The sequence below is a fragment of the Thermobia domestica genome, chromosome 3 (assembly GCF_964235325.1).
Source record: "Thermobia domestica chromosome 3, izTheDome1.hap1.1, whole genome shotgun sequence".
Lineage (NCBI taxonomy): Eukaryota > Metazoa > Arthropoda > Insecta > Zygentoma > Lepismatidae > Thermobia > Thermobia domestica.
The window spans coordinates 145471140-145489559 of NC_137456.1; the positions used below are offsets into that span (position 1 = coordinate 145471140).

An 18420-nucleotide genomic window follows, 5' to 3' on the forward strand; every position below is an offset into this window, starting at 1 on the left:
AGGAAAAGTTTTCAAGTGATAACACGATGGTGGTGGGAATAACAATGATAAGAATAACAACGTATGCCTCATCCTTCGCCTTAGAAACAGATGCTCTTATATTGAGAATAAAATTAAATGACGGCTCCTAACTCACACAGGATTGCTCGAATCACAGCATCTTCCGATTCTTAAATTTAAAAAATCGTGGAAATTATTTTATAAAGAATAAGTTCTTTTACCTGGAAATTCAATTTTAATAGTACAACTAAATTCAAATATCTAGTACATAAATAATAGTATTTCTTTTAAATACAAAAGTTAAAAATGCTTGATAGTGATTAAAGTGAACAGCAATTCAGATGCAAGCAAATTGTTGTAAACATTATGTTTTTACATGATATTGTATTTAAAAGATCATTCCCTGCCATGATTAATACTTTATTTTTGCACTGAATATACACTAAACACGGAAAGTGAGAGGGATATATAAACTGAAGTTTGGAAAGTAAATCAGCTGAGTTAACACAAATCTCTTAGCTCTTTCCACTCAGTTCTATCTGCTCAATTCAGCCAATTGGACCAGTGCGTTCAGTAAGTTCAATTCTTGACTGTCGGAGGCAAATCTAGGACAAATGCCAACTTAATTATGGCTCTGAAGACTATAATCCTGTCACCCTAGAAGAAGAGCTTTGGTTATGCGAGATGCAGCTGATGTTGGTCCCGTCACCAGCTAGGAGAAGTGAGGTTCGAAACTCACCGACACGTAGCGACGCTACGTCAAGCGCAAGAGGAAAGGAAGAGAAGACGTCTGAAACCAGTTTTAAAATTATATGACGCTTGAATCGCAACTTGCCGAGTGAAGAGTATAAATTATTTTAGTTTGTGACTGATGTAATCGCTGCAGTGCTTCCTGCATGCCTCTCCAGTCTGTAGTCTGCGCCGAACTGTATGTAAGTAGGCAATCGTATTTATTTTCTCTATTTATTGAGGATTGATGAAATGGAAACTAAGCTTCTCTGACTCGCAAACATAAGCCTTGCATTGGAGGATGTTATTTCTGCTAACATCTATTATATTCAGTGATAATTTATTAAATTCTAGTAATTTTTTATTAAGTGAGTGATAAGAATTAACTTCTCATGATCTTGCCTGACCTTAAGAGTTAATGTGCATACTTCTGGTCGGTCTCCCTGTTCACTACATCATAATCATTATTCTTTTTTTATAATAAAAGATTAAAAATCCAATTCCTTTATCTATCATTTCAAGAACCTAAATTAAAGCGTATTCTGATGCGCTGTTTATGAATAATTAGAAAGTTGAAAATTCATATGGCGATAGCAGTATTATAGCAATCCTTGCAAACCTTTGTAAACAAAAATTGTAGTTATATATTACTAGAAACTGTTGTTGGTAAGATGTTTTGTTTTAATACGAGTGATATTTTTCCGTATGCCCATTATAAAAATGATGTCTTAAGTGGATATAGGGTAAATGCGACAGTAGTCGACCGAATTTGACAAGTATCTACTTTGAAACTTTGCAAGTGCTGACTGGTTTCTTACAAAAGAAAAAAGTACATGCATTTTATAGAGTGTAATGTTCTACAAAAATACAATGGATCAAACTTTGAGTAAAATTCTTCTAATGTTGTTTTAAATTTAAATTTTGTGAAAATTACTAAAACGTATAGTGCTCGATCACACAAAATCAGTGGTCGACCTGTGTTTATTATAGTAGTCGACCACTAAAAATATGAGACAGTTATATGCCTAAAATATGAAAGATGTGCCTAAACAGTTAACAATATATTTCAAAACTGTTTTTTTTTAACATTTTTCTTGTATGTTACCCCTTCTAATAAACTAGTATAGTGCAAAGAACTGTAATACTAATGTTAGTAATACGTTTGCTTACATCCTACTACAGTTCAACAGAAATTCTTCATCACTGGAGTCCCTTTGTCCATAAAAGCACCGAGGACAATGAAATTCTTCATAAATGTGTGCAGTTGATGCTTCTAAATCAGGATAAAATGCTGGGTGTATTTTCGGAATGCATACCAAATGCAATTTTCCGGAACATTGGTTACACGTAACGCACTTTAGCGGGTTATTCAATTCAGTGTCAAGGTATACTGTTCACATTGCATTACATATTTTCCATTTGCAGCATCATCTCCAACATCATTTGTGCTTCTGCTTTTCTCCCTATTTGTTGGCACACTTTCGCATAGGTCTGTTACACTGAAAGAAGTCCTAATGGTATTTTTTATGCCTATGTTTTTTTGAATTACATTTTCGTCCTTGTCTTGCACGTCCTCGACAAAACGTTTTGCACTGTCTTCAACTTCATTTTGGTTACTTTTGTCTCAGTTCAAAGTAGACGTTCCTTCCAAAGTAACTGGCTTACTTTTGGATTTTCTCTTTTCCTTTGTTTCCGTAGATTTTCTATTTTGCTCTTCTTTCTTTCCCTTCTGTAAGACATGAGCTCTCTCTTTCTCTGAGTAGTACTTTATCCATTCAGAAGAAGGCGCGGCGAAAGGAAGTTTCTCTAATCTTCTGTTGCTATTTTTCCTCGCTAATGTTCCTTCGCCTGTCCATTACATATGATCTGGAAAAGAACTTGATGTAGGGCTAGATTGAAGTGTACAAGTCCGAGGAAGTTTTTCAGCTTGACTAGTACTTTGGTCACTAGCGTCAACTTCAATAAACTCCGGCGCAGCACTTTGTAATGTATTTTCCCTTGTAGATTCCATTCCTCCCGTACACAAACTATCGGGTCTGTTTTCAACACCTTTTTTTTTGCCAGTTTTCGCCACAGTGTAAATATAGCAAGTTCGTGATCATAAACGTCCGTTTCTTCACAAGTTTCCTTTGAAACTTTTGTGTCACATCCAACTCAAGTTCATAGTTCACAACCTCGAGCGCAATTTTATATTTCTCATTAATAATTGTAGATTTACTGCTATCTTCAGAAACACTACTGAGCAAGAAGTCATTGTTTCTTGATTTGAAACACTTCGTATAATTAACGTTATTGGGCTCAAATTGGAAAAGTCCGCATTTTTAAAGTCATTTTCTTTATGACTTCTAGTGTTGCTATACTTGGTATTACTTCCGAGAGAAGTGGACAAAAATATTGTTTAAATAGGACCTGGTTAGGATTCTGTTCTTGCCATTCATGAACAATTCCTTTCCACTCAGTTTTCAAGCCTCTGAAAACTCCTATATCAGCAGGTTGCAATATGTGTGTAGCATTAGGGTAAAGGGCATACAAGATAATACCGTTATCCGAGCAGAACTGGCTTGTGTGAAGAGTTAAGTGTGTCTTATGCCCATCAACAATAAACAAGACGGGAAAAATGGTTTGTTGTTCTTTCAACCATGGTAGAAATAAATTTGCAACACACTCGTAAATAGTTTCAGACTTCATGCATCCAGAATCTGAAAGACCTGCCGGAACCGACACCTCGATATTTTTAGGAGGTTTTACATATGGAAATACAACCATCGTTGGTAAAGTTTTCCCATCAGCAGTAAAAGCAGCTAGTACTGTGATAGTATCTTTATCTGAACCTGATGCAATTTCGTAACCATTTTTCCATCCTTTAGGGCCTAATACAACTCCACTCTTTGGACACATTTGGAAGTCCGTTTCGTCAACATTTAGTATACGTGTAGGATCTCCAAGTATGTTTTCACATCCTGATTCAGTCAGATAATCTTTCATTTCACTAAACCAGTTTCTTACTCCTGTTTCAGATACACACGCACGCGCTTTCGACACTATCTCAGGCGATCTCTCAGACAGTTCGGGATGTCTTTTCAAAAACGCATTATACCAGTCAACACCAGGACGCCCGTTTTGGAAAGGGGATGGCCTAGGCCTACCACCAGAAGTAATAAGATTTTGCACCGTGTTTAAAAGATCATCTTTGTTCTAGGAAACCTTAATTTCGCCACAACAATCAACCAATCTGCAATTTGTTTCTCTTCTTTCTCTGACAATGAAAAATGGGTCCTGATAGTTGAAGGACCCATTTTTCTTCCTTCTGGACGTTTACTGTGTAATTTATCTAAAAGTGTTGTTTTCGGCACACCAAACGTACTAGAGGCTTTCCGCGCACTCATTCCCTTCGACCTTACGGCTTCCAAAGCATTCTTCATGGCATCTTCAGTGTAGTTAAAGAAACGTTTCTGTTGACTGGAGTCATGGGAACTTTGACAAGAGAGAGATTGTTTTAGGTTTTCGGTCATAATAAGAATAGTAAGTACAATTGCACAGCAAGAAAACTATTAGTGTCTGTACACACCATTCAATTTTTATCGTACGTTAATTGTCGTATTACAAGGTTATCCTACATTGTTTTAAATAAGGTTGTTCCCATTCATTGAATTACGATTCGGAATCGAATGAAACTAACAACTAATGATTACTATATCTGGCTTATTAAAAGTAATTTGTGTGAGTCATACGACAAAAATTGAATGGTGCATACAATCACTTAAGGGAAACAGACAAAGCGAACATAATGAAAAATGGAATACATTTTTTCCTGCCTAAAGATATAGGGCGAATTTTGAGCCTGACACTTAAAACTTTTGAATTCAGTTAGCAGCTATGCGTGATCAAACCTAAACTGCATGTCGGCTTAAAGTTGGCTACGTTAGAGAGTATTGCCCCTCATTTAAATGAATGGAGCCTATCATGAAAATGATGGGTATGAACTATGCTACATCATTTAATGATGTGTTTATTGCTAGAAATACTTTCAATCTCACTACTTTCCAAGTTTCTACATTAAATTGCCTTTTTTCTAAAACAAATAATTAAATTAAGACATAAAGTGTTTAATGAAATGCCTTACGAGACAATTCATGATAATAACCAGTAACAATTGATGATTAGGAAATTATTTAGCACTATTTTTCAAACCAGACTTTCTATAATTAGCTCAAATACAGTAGTCGACCACGAAGATACAGAAGTCGACCACCTTAGGTCGATAACTTATTTCATTTAAAAGTTAACAATATTTCCTACTTTATATGCTTTATTATTTCTTTCGCGAAACCTTGAGGCAAGAATTGTATCAATATATAATGGCTATCGGAAAACATAGTAGTCGACCAGGGTGGTTGACTTCAAAATATGCATTCACATCGTCAATACAGTAGTCGACCACCCCCTAATATACATAACGAAAAATGTTTTAACAATAAAAATTTAATTAATACAATCTGTAAGGATTATATATTACCGTGTCAGAAATTCAAATTGATCAGTTCAGTTTAATGTAATAAAATTAAAGTTTGCTTACCTGTTTCCAAGATCCTCAAAAAATATCTTGTTACTGTGCTCTCCAGCTACAATTGCATACGACTTCACCAACAATCACATTCCCGCTAAATGGCAAGGACAGTAATCCTACACAAAAAACTGAATAACCACAATACTTGGATGTGTTCGAAAATGCAGTGCTAGATACTGAGTGGTAAAAAATAGTGATCTTACAAGTAATTATTTTTGGGGTGGACTACTATAGGTAGGTCGACTATAGTCGCAACCACCCTACTATTAGTTAGATATTTGGAGACATCCTGTATGGATTTTTTATTTATAACGTGGAGAAAATATCCTCAATTGTATCCTGCAGGAATGTCCATGAATCCTGAATATGTATTATCATTGCTGGTTATATAATATATAAGGAAAATACATACGTATTTGATTTGAAAATTGAATCATTGAAAAGTTTGCGTTAAATTATCTGACTGTTTGGTTTTGTGGTTGACTTTGATTTCATAATTTTAAGTACAAATAATATAACGTTATTTCAAATACTAATAATTAATATGTAATATTGTGACTTATAACTAGAAATGTTTCTTAAATGAGTAATTATTAGCAATTACTTTGAGACTTCTCTTTCTACAGAGTAAGAAATCACTAATGAGGATTTTCAATTTAGGAGAATAAATCTGTGCATTATTCACTTTGATAAAGATTATAACTCTCGAAACAATTGATCATGTATATGAAGAAAGTATGAACATAATAAAAAAACTATATACCCTGTAAAGAAAATATGAATATAAAGGGTTTTAAAATATATTTGGCATTAATGTGATATGGGTAGGAAATATATTTTAGAGTAACTGAGGCCTTGACCCCATCACCTATGAGGGAAGACGTACCTCGTCGATCACAGTGCCCAAAAATGGAGATAGAAGTGAACAGAGAAGGGAAGAAGCGGTCTTAAAATATTATGTTAGGCGCCCATTTCCTGGAATGTACCCAGGGAAACCTCACAGAAGATACGTAATCTGAAATAGCTTTTACATCTTTCGGACCGAGTATTCCCACCAGAAATCGAACCCGGGACTGCTCACATCAACAAGACCTCTTAAATGTAGCTCAGGGTTTTTGTTGATAAATAACTTAGTAAATTATATTTAAATTTTCAAGTGGTGTGGAGAACTTTTATCTCATATTAAGTTATCGAGTGTTTTTTTTTTCACTATTATTTTATGTCTTTATGTAACCCCATGGTTACAAAGAACACGACCTCACTATTAACGTGGCTTCGACCCACGATAGGGATTGATTCCAATCCAGTAGGCGGGTGCATGAATATTTATGGAAGATCAACAATCATAATAGGCTCTATACACCATTCCCCCCAGCATACTACCTCACGTGCAAGAGAACTGTACCATAAGAACCGAGTGTATTTTTCGTGACCAATTGGCTAACATAATGCTTTCTGTGCATGTTTCCGGGAAAAAGTGAGGCATTAACCTCAACTAACCTTGACTATGATTCCAAGTTGGTTGATTTGAGTTTGGGATTCAAGTCCCACCTTCAGCACGGAGGCTACACGAGACGTGGACGTATAGTTTGTTTTAGATCTTCTACTTTTTACTGTGAACTTTGTACCTTTATGGATGGACGTGTTGGCAAGATTCTATATAAAATGTGGACTGAGAATTCGTCAGACTTCTTATCATGGAAATAATTCGTCTAGACATCTCTTTCGTTCATTATTTATATCTCCCATCATTAGGCTCTATTATCATCACTCTTATGGCCACACTCTAGACATACTCACATCACTCTCATCACTCTAGACATCTCTTATGGCCCTTTCGCTTTACATACTTATTCCAAGGTAGAACCATTTTGAATCTTCTCTTCTGCTTTTGTTGTTTTCTTTATCCCTTCCTGTTTCTCACGTATTTACTACTGCATTATTTATTTGGTAACAGTCTTTCACGAATGTTTCCGTTATTAGTAATATTTCTATTTTCATTTTTATATTACTATTAATCTTTAAAATAACAATTGTGAGATCTGAGTGACATTTTGACATGTAAAGAAACTGTCTTTAACTTTTCATGTCGTAGCGTTTTACGACGTATCATCATTTTGGTGATTTTATTTATTATTGTGTAATCTACTCTCTACTATTCAGAAGTCAATTTATTCTCGTGTATCATCAATTTGATTATTAGTAAGTTGATGTTAATAGAATATATGTGTCACTTCATGAATCGTGTTTCTGTTATCGATTCAATGCAATGGAACATGGTAATTCTATTAGTTGCTTAAATCTGGATTCAGTTGTAAAAACCAATTCATCCTCAATTTATCCTTGGTGAAAGCAAAACTTTCATTTGTTTTACGAACGGTGTATGGAACCATTCATGGTTTTATAAGAAAGAATAGACCTATGTGATGAAGGCATATATTATATATTATTCTTGAGAGGGATGTAGGTGATTTACCAATGCTATAGCGTTTTGACCTTTTTTTAAAAATAAAAGTCCTACTGACTGTTTACATCAGACTATTATAAAGTATTGGAACGTAGACTTCTCAAATGAAGTCCCGTGAGGCATTTCTTAAGCTTTAAGAAATAATAACACTGCCCAACAAATAAAAATTGTTTTTATACCATCGCGATTAAAATAGATGATTCTTAAGGAAACGATCACGCTGATTTCGAAAATCACTATAAGACTGCCCTGTCACGTCAGGTTCAAAAACTACGAACAGATTTATTATTCGCATTAAATATAGTATAACCACGATTATACGACATAGTTTTCGGGATTTTCTCAGCCCCTATTTAACCGATTTACAGAAAATTTTCGGTTATCTAGTTATGTTCTTCAAAATTTGAAACAGATCAGTTGAATAGAGCCTCGAGAAACAGCCCGGAAACTTTGTCTGATAATGCAGGTCATACTGCATTATACGTACATTAAAACTTTTCGATACAGATTGTTACATGGTCAAGCGTATTTTGTTCTTCAAACCAGTACGCCTGTACAGAAACACATAATCTCCTCCGTAGCAAAATAATGTGTAAAGGATTGATGTCTGTGTCGAAACTCAGAAAGTTTTGTATCAGGAGTAGCTAATTTCCACTGGTGTAGTCTAGAACCTAGAAGTTTGGATGCTTCTTTCGACAAATGTAAGTCACGTGATAAATCATTTAAGTCTTCCTGGTCTATTAAATGTATATCACTATCAGCATGTATTAGTATTGATTCGGGATCTTTTGACAAAGGAGTACTGGCTCCGGTGAAACGCAAGTTTAATTCCAGTCATCCTCATCCACTGTCCATGTTTCAGGTCCTGTGGGTCCTGTGGGTCCTGTGGTACTGTGAGGAACAGGTCCTATGGCCGAAGGAGTTGAGTTGAGTTGATTTTGAGTTTATCGTCCCGTTCAGCAGCGAGGCTATATGAGACGTGGACCTACTGATTAACGTGGAATCCGAACCACATGAGCTCCCGCTGGGAATCGAACCCGGGTCTCCCGCGCCAAAGGCGCGTTCGGTAACCGCTTAGCCACGGAGGAGCTCCCTATGGCCGAAGGAATATCAGGATACTGAATGACGCGCTTACTTTTTCTATCCATGCCGCGATCTTAGTCATGCAGAAGTAACAGTTATTAAGGTGGTTAATTGGTATCCTCCACATCATTCTTACAGCAAAGAGCAAGGCCTTTAGTTTCCCATGTAACTACAACCCAACATTTGTCGTACAAGCTACGCAACACGGAGGAGGAGCCCATGGCTTCTCCTGGTTACCAATTCGACAACCGAAGTACAAAGAATATTTTTGTAATGTTATATATTTTCTTCCTTTGTGGCTTGGGTGTAAATCTAGCACACACATAACAAAAATATCCGGATGAACAGTACATGTATGGCATGAACCAACTCGTTTCATTCTATGCCAGTAACTCACTTGACACACAGCAGTAGTAGGCACCCACATTGGTCAAAACAAGTCACCCTTACTTGGCACGAATGAGTCCGAGATGCTTTGGCCCGGGATTGCGTCACCTATTGAAATGTTGATTGTGGTTACTCAGGGGCCAGGGACCAGGGACCAGGGAATGCAAAAGACCAGTCAGGGTACATAAGGTCACCTTGATCCACATGAGAAGGGGTGCGTATAGGACCTCGTTTTCCTTCATGAGTATAAAAATATCAATTTTGGAGTTTTATAAAAACCTACCGCACTCTTCGTTATTCAATTTAGGGCACATGAACCATAGCGTTAGTTTGAATGAGTCAGAGGTAGTTTGATCTGATTATTGCATCTCCTATTGAAATTTTTGTTTATGCTTAGTCAGGGGCAACGCACGCTAGTACGAATGAGTCAGAAGTACCTTGGCGCGGCTAATGCATTGTATGACGTCATTGAATTGGGATTCTTGGATCAGAGGTTAGGATGGTTTAAGTGTTTCCTTTTATGGGTATAAAATTATGAAAAACATAGTCTTGGATTTCTTTCTTAATGATTTATTAGATTATGAATTAGCGCAGGTTTGTGAATATTTTTTTATTTCGTTCCTTTTATGGCATAATTTTGCAGACTTTTATTCCTTTGATGAGATGCTATTACCCTTTATAGTTATATATTTGCATTAATGCTGATAGGAATGGATTAGAGGTATTTCATTCGAGCCAATGTTTTCGAATGATGTCACTGAACTGGGATTTTTAGCTTGGAGGGTATGAGGGTTCGTTTCGTTCATTTTGTGGGTATAAAATTACTAAAAAAAATAAAAAGAAATAAAATCTTTGATCTCTTTCTTGATGATTTATTACATTATGAATTAGTATTTAGTAAATGTATCAATTGGTATTGGTATTAATGTGAAAAATCGAAAACTTTGGGATTAATATTTAACTTTTGGTTAAGATTTAGTTTTCATTGATGGGAATTATGGAACTCGAACCACGATATTTATATGTTAAAGAGAGTGTACAGGAAAGCATACAATTATTTCAGACGCATAAACGAGGGGAGGTTCTATCCTGGACCTACCTAGTACGTCTTAAATAGCAACAAAATTTATATCGTATTCGTTTGAGGATTACATAAAAATGTTGCAAAGTTTGGAAAGATTATTCGTATATTTGCTTATAATCATATGTTTAAAAGTAAACGTCAGCTATATTGTGTTACATGGGCTTGCGTACTCGTTATCAATATAGCTGACTTTCTTTTGTTATTGCATATCGAACATATACGGTGTTTTATTGTCAAATAGTGTGTAATGGTTTACTTTGGAAAGATATATTCATTCTTTGAGAAGGAGAAAAGAGATGGGATGGGGTGATTTTGAACCTAGTTAGTACCTCTCGTTTTCGTTCATGGATTAAAATAAAAAATGACGTCACATTTACCTTTTGCTTAAATCTGATTGATTCATTGCAATAACGATTAATCATACTTATGTAACGAGATAACATCGAGGAGTTATTTCTTACGACAAAACAAAAACATATATGTATAATTATTTACTTTGAAAGAATACATTCATTCCTAGAGAAGGTAAAAGAGGGAGGAATGTGGTGACTTCGAAACTAGTTAGTGGACTCTGGTGGTCGTTTCTGTTCGTGGATAAATAATACTGACGTCGCATTTATATTTTGCTTAAATCTGATTGGTTCATTGTAATAACTCTTCTAATGAGATAACAATCAGTACAAAACATTAGTATCGGTTTGAACGATTTAAATGTTCAACGTTCCAGTGTTTTCTTTAATTAGTAAGGGCTTAGCTGATGAAAAGCTGTTCCGAAAGCACTTGTTATATGCTTCTTATAGGTCGCTTAGATTCATGAATAAAATGTTTTCAACATGGTGCAATATTTGTAAGCTTGTTTGGTTCTTTATTACATTATATGGATGGGGTCCTATATGACCCCCTCCTCATGTTGACCAAGGTAATCTTATGTACCCTGAGTGGCACTAAGGCTTCCGTGGTCCCTGGCCCCTGAGTAAGCATAATCAAAATTTCATTAGGTGATGCAATCCCGGGGCAAACCCTGACTCATTCGGGCCAACGGGGTGCCAACTACTACAGCACAACACACAAATTCTAAGACAATATGCTTCAAATGCATTTAAACAATGAAGGCGCGAGGAAGTCTTGCCAACAACACAATGCCACGCGTTAAAGAGATCTTGTCAATAACTCAGAATTCTGACACCTCACACAGGTATCTACTTTTCTTTGCAAGGGAAGTTGAACACAATAAGGCGATCGGACATAGGTTTTCTCACTTTGAATCATCGATTGACTATAGGAAGGAAAATGCATGGTGATATATGGCGTGAGTGACAAACAAATGACGTTTATATAACCTATAGGACTTACAATTAGTGTTGCCAGTTCAAGTATTTTGTCGCTAAATCTAGCAATTTGATAATATATTTTAGGGACAAGACTTGCTTCGATTATCATTGTTAAACTAGGAAATTAGCAACTTTCCTGATGTCGTACAGCGAATAAGCTAGATTGTTTCCATTATTTCAAGGTTTTCAACTACTTTTCTCACAAGTAAACCTTACGTTTGGGTGAATCGAGTTGCTGACTGGGACACATGTGAGAAAGTAGTACTAAATGTGGTCAGTATTTCAGTGAAGTTGTAGGTGCGAAGCACCAGGGGTTTAGGAGATACAGCTACCAGAACATCACATGGAAGTACAGAATAGTCTTCATACAGTTGGAGGTAAAATCTCTGTAAGACCTCTTGTAACGACAAAAGGTGAATAACGAATATATGGGTAAATATAAGGACTAGGGGGAAGTCATATAGTAAGGGTATACCTGACGTCGGCCATCTTGAAATCCGCCATTATGAATTAAGGTTAAGTTTTTAAAATAGGAATAGGGTCATGTGATACATGATTTAAAGCGCAAATTTAATCAAAAGAATAATGGTGACGTTAATTTTGATTTACGCGCAATTGGTAAAAAGTTACAGGGAAATTAAATATTGTTGCAGCATATGTATTATTCCTTTACCCCACCTTGTAAATTTTGTGTTAATGATAATAATTAAATAAAAAGCAGGTGGATAAATATTATTTCTATGGTAAGAGTTGCCTTGATGGCGGTCATGTTCAAATCCGCCATTTTGAATCAGACAAAAGTTTTAAATAAAACGCATAACAGAGACACCTTATTAATAGCAAATTTTACCATAAATCCAACGGTATAACCATTTTCGCTTTATCATTAACCAGCATTTGTTATCGCATAAACAAGTTGCTAATTTAAGGAAAAATGACCAAAGTGGAATTGAATCATAATTGAACTTGGGTCTTTCTTCCAGAAAAGTCCTCAATTAGTACAATCAATATGTAGTTCACAAAAGAGTGCATGACTTGCACAAATGACTTGCACAATAACTAACATTGTAACGCCAGCATTGTATTTCTGATTAACTTCTAGCCCGAAGGCATATCTATTGCACTACTCTATTCCCATTTAATTTTATGCTGGTTAATGATAAAGCAAAAATGATTATACCGTTGGATTTATGGTAAAATTTGCTATTAATAAGGTGTCTCTGTAATGCGTTTTGTTTAAAACTTTTGTCTGATTCAAAATGGCGGATTTGAACATGGCCGCCATCAAGGCAACTCTTCCCATAGACCTAATACTTATCCACCTGCTTTTTATTTAATTGTTATCATTAGCACAAAATTTACAAGGTGGGGTTAAGGGCTAATACATATGCGGCAACAATATTTAATTTCCCTGTAACTTTTTACCTATTGCGCGTAAATCAAAATTAACGTCACCATTGTTCTTCTGATTAAATTTGCGCCATAAATCATGTATCATATGACCCTATTCCTATTTTAAAAACTTAACCTTAATTCAAAATGGCGGATTTCAAGATGGCCGCCGTCAGGTATACCCTTACTATATGACTTCCCCCTAGTCCTAATATGTACCCATATATTTGTTATTCATCTTTTGTCGTTACAAGAGGTCTTACAGGGCTTTTACCTCCAACTGTATGAAGACAATTCTGTACTTCCATGTGATGTTCTGGTAGCTGTATCTACTAAACCCCTGGTGCTTCGCACCTACAACTTCACTGAAATACTGCCCACATTTAGTACTACTTTCTCATATGTGTCTCAATCAGCAACTCGATTCACCCAAACGTAAGGTTTACTTGTCAGTACCTTTAGTGACATTATTGTTAACTGGCAGCTCTGCATAATTGTTGTCTGTATGAAAAAAAAAAGAGATAAGAGGGCTTTGAGAGGCTCAATGTTCTTATGGGAAAGTATTTTCAACTACCATTCTTCGATTCTTGACGGATAAGTAGGCTTACTTTACGCTCTTCATTTCAACAAATTACATATTTGGGCGAAATATATTTCATGCAATATCTCAGAACTGTGACGTGATGTGCAAAAATTATTATCATTTTCGTTTTCTGCCCACCACAATCATTCTGAATCACCTATTATTTACCCGAAGTTTAAAATAATGTTGGGTAGTGTAATCAGGAGAGCCAAACCAAATGAATAGCAGGGATACTACACAAATTGGAATTCCAAGATAGTCCATTTGACATCCACAGCGGTGTATATATGACCTTGCTAATGCCATGCTAAAATAAAAATCCCATAGGGTATTTGTTTTAATGACCTCATGTACCAGTTATAATAACTTATCATAATACTTGCTGGTGGTGATACTAAGGGTAGGTAGCCCATTAAGAGAATACCTTATATTTCCAGTTTGTTTATTTTTGTCCGAACTTAAACATTGTTTAAGAAATGATTATTCAAACAAACAAACAATATATATATATATATATATATATATATATATATATATATATATATATATATATATATATATATACATTAAAGTTATTTAATGTTGATTCATTGTTGGAAAACTATAGAGATACCTTGGCGACAAAATTTACATTGTCATACAAAATATCAATACTAAATGTTAGTAGTGCAGAACACAACTGATGTAATATTAAAGACGTGTGACTTCTTTACCCAAAGAAATATCTACATTTTTGATATCGGGTAAGAATACACTTATCCTTTTCTATTTATACGATAATTGAATTATTCCATCTTATAATTGATTTAGAATTCTTACCAAATATATATAAGAATACATATAAGAACAAAACATTAGTAGATTACAGAATTCTTTAGTACTCAATTATTACCCCTCTAGCTTTTAAATAGACGTTCACTGTCTTCCACACGCACGCATTCAACCGTTTCAATTTGCTTAGCATCATGCTGCGGAGTTGTGAAATTAAGACCGCAGTGGTGTTGCCGAGAACTAGTTGAATGAACGAAGGAACGGTGAAACTGGACTGTCATAATCATATTTCTATATAAGGTATTTGACGTTAGTAACACCCAGCTACAGTACTGAACACATGTCATGAAATATTACTATTAATAACTAGATTGTTCTTCAGTAATCAGTGAAACTTTCCATTTGTTAAGAACAGTGACTTAATGGAGGCATCACAGACATCTGAAGATCCTGTGTATCAGATGCATATATCTATACAATAAGTTGAAGCTTCTACGTTGCCCTTCAAGAAAATCATAAACGTCAAATTGACATTAAGTATTTGTATTAGTTCTTCTTCTTTCTTTGTTTTGTTTTATTCATTTTTTGCCTCTTGCTATGAACAAATCTTTACGCGGTCTATTTGCCATTTATACCAAGTAACAAACACATATTATATTTCTCGTAATTTTCCATGAAAATAGATTTGAGTGATGTTGCATAATGTTCTGTCAGCTTTTCCATGAATAAAAGTGCTGCCATCTGTTGTTTCTATCTTCAATATATTTTTTCTCTTACACTGATACTATTTCCTTTTTTCAAAACTATTTTATAATTTTATGATAGATTAGATTGGCCCTCATGTGTGTTTAATAAGAATGTGAATGTTTTGCAAAAGAATATAACGACACCAAAATGTGTTACTAAAATCACTCATCATCATGTTAGGTGACTGAATTTGCTACATGTCAAAATTTAACATAATTCAGGTGACCCTGAATCATTTTATTCAATTGTAACATCCATTTTCTACTCTATAAATCAACTTAGAAAGAAATTGTACAAAAACACGAAACTTTGTTTTAATTGAATTTAAAGTTGCAAAAACAGATTCAATTTTCACCGTATTCATCTTTTGAAACCAGAAATGATAGTAATCTGGCGATTTCAGTTTTAACATTGGATCTTCAAAGATAGTTCAAAAAGGATAGCAAGAATTTATACCTCATATAGGTTCTGAATTCCAAAATTCGTTTCTTCTCTTAGTATCCTTTATCTGTATTTTGAACACTGATTAAATACATCTTTTAGATCTGTTTAGAATATAGAACTAGTACAGTTTGGTAGTCCATCGAAGTTTCACGATATGAAAGAAGCCCCAATTGTTTACTTATCTCTCTCTAATTTCAAGGATTTGCTCTACTAAAATATAATAATAATAGTAATAATAATAATAATAATAATAATAATAATAATAATAATAATAATAATAATAATAATAATAATAATAATAATAATAGTTAGAATCTATACTGAAATATGAAGAGATGGTTATAACTTGTTTAGTTGAGTGGTTAATTTGATCTAAGCCAAATACAGTAGACTCAGAAGTAGATTGCCTGCGAATAACTCAATTAAAAACGACTTTTGTGAACAATTTTTCGCTTAAGTTACGAAACAATAGTTCTGGATACGAGCACACATACTCCCTATGTCCACAATTCCAAGTGTCCTATAGTTTTTCTTCGTACGCCGTGAACAACATCTGAGAGAGCGCTGGGATAAAAAAAAAAAGGGGGAAAACCGCTTTTCTACGTTTTCCCGTTTTTTAATTCTCGTAGTGTTTTGTATGTATTTTTATTGTACATATATAATATTATTTTCATTCTGTTTTTTTTTTTTTTCATTAAAGAGAAAGTTTCAAATATAATCATTTTAACATCTCATAATTATGCCATTTAAGGTAATGGAGATGGATCATTAAAGCAAGTAAAAAGATTATGGAAAAATGGTAGAATGAGAATGTGGGAGAAAACAAGTGTTTCTCGATAAAATCCACGAACATAATGTTACCAACCACAAATTTACTTGGCCTGAGATCAAACTAAGGATACCACACACAACAGATAAGCATTCCACTACTGAGCCAGCGCCCCTAAATAATTTCGGTTTATGAAGAGCGTTACGGGATGGATTGAACTCATACCTCAACGGTCCATACAATGTCCTAGAAATTTAGACAAGGTTTTGTTTGTCTTGGTGGCATTCTTTAAGTGAAAAATAAATTTTAAAGTCTAATAATCAAGAAATCATTTTAGGTCTTAGGTTTGTCATTATCTTTGCTTTAGCGAAACATTTCTAAGTACATATATTGCAGTGAATCTAATCTATTTTCAAGGATGTAATTAAAAATGAATTAAACTAATAGGAGCGATGCCCTTATGATTACCGAATATTACTTTATTTTAAGCAAGTGATAAAATTTTGCTTAAATCATTAGTCATTAATAATTGTAGTGCATAAGTTCTGAATTAAAAATATTAGAAGGATTAGTGCACGTACATCAGCACTAGTTGTTCCGAACTATCCGTTGGATTCAAGGATCTATGGTATTGAGTATATACTTGTACCAACTAGGAAGTTACCTCAAGTTGAGATCTCAAATTCTTGTTAAGAAAGTTAGAAATAATACTGTTTGGAATTACTATAGTTCTTACGTAATATGAAATGAAACCTTCACTTCCTGCTTTTCATGACTCTTCATATGTTATAACAACAGAGACACTTGCTTAGTACGATCTTACTTTGATACTTGGGACGTCTTATATTTCTGGAATTCACATCTTTAATAATTATTATACATGAAACTTAATTTAAGCACTATAAAAGTACTCACATGTACATCCGCGAAATGGTCCGAAACTATAAACAAAGTTTTTTAAGTAGCTTCTTTCTTTTGATCTGTTTTCTACAAAGTCTTACTTCAATTATAACTAAATATTTCTGATCACTTTCTTCTAAAATTGAAAACGCAACATTTCTGAGACGAATATCTTGTTTTGAATTTTAAGAGGTTATTAAGAAAATGATGCGTCTTGAAAGAAAGAACTAATGATTATTTAATCAGTCCTATTAAGATATTTCTCCGTCACAACAACAGGATCTCAGATATTAAATGGTAAAAATACAAACATTTATCGCTGTTTGTTTATATATTATGTATGTATATTTTGATCATATTTCTTTTTTATTTTAGTTGAATATATGGTGTGGAATCTCAAGGAAATTTCAGATCTTAGTTCAGCAACTAATATCCATTTTCCTTTATAAATAAAGTAGTGCATTATAATAATAGTCATCATATATACTTCATCTAGAGGTAATACTTATATTGACGTACTAATGTTGCTGACGAGCTTTGTATAGAATTTTAGTAACCCTTCCACCTTTAATGTTGCCTTCTTTAAATCCATTACAAGTAAATCAATATACTTAGTGTATTATAACTGAATAGATAACTTGTCACACGTAAACTTCAGAGTACTATATGAATATTAATAACATTTTAGTTTTTATAGATCTACATCTCAAACCAATGAAATGGAAAATCCACATCGTAAGAGGGTCCAGTCGCCAAGTGGGTAGGCCTATTGTGATGGAAAAACACGAAGTCAATAGATTTTTCAGGGTTGTTCTCCTCCCTCCCATTTTCTGCATTCCATAATTTCGTTCATTATCGTCTTCCTTTGCCTCGGAGCATAATCACGGGACATTCAAGTAAAACGTTTGAACACATAGGAATAACTACAAAACAATTTGAAAGTATAAGCTACCTAAAAGCTACTTGATTTGAAAGAACATAGTATATATTAACTTCAGTATATCTCGATAATTCCGACGGGCTTTGTTATAAATCACTTAACTCTTTCAGTGTTCTTCACTCAAACTATCAGCATGGTAGTTATTAACGCATCGGCACAATATTTCGGAGATACTGAGTTCGAGTCCCGGTCCACGCATTCACTTTTTCACTCTTTTGTTTGTCAT

At 34.4% G+C, this 18420-nt stretch overlaps 2 protein-coding genes across 33 annotated transcripts in view; both read right to left on the reverse strand.

Moving 5' to 3' along the window:
- The window catches only part of LOC145680788 (uncharacterized), a 246679-nt gene extending 229255 nt beyond the window's left edge, over positions 1-17424 (reverse strand). For 30 of the 32 annotated variants that reach the window (XM_081751809.1, XM_081751808.1, XM_081751806.1 and 27 more), the window contains exon 1: positions 17270-17424. The gene's annotated coding sequence lies outside the window, so the exon portion shown is untranslated. The remainder of the gene's footprint in view (positions 1-17269) is intronic. The other 2 variants (XM_081751822.1, XM_081751823.1) reach the window with 1 other exon arrangement.
- On the reverse strand, positions 3028-3714 carry LOC145681985 (uncharacterized). Its single transcript, XM_081753586.1, has one exon. The coding sequence runs from the start codon at positions 3712-3714 to the stop codon at positions 3028-3030; it is 687 nt and encodes a 228-aa protein (XP_081609712.1).
- Positions 17425-18420: the final 996 nt, after the last annotated feature.

Excerpts from the sequence above, each read along its gene's own strand:
- LOC145681985 (XM_081753586.1), bottom strand. The coding sequence starts at position 3,714 with ATGAAAGATTATCTGACTGAATCAGGATGTGAAAACATACTTGGAGAT.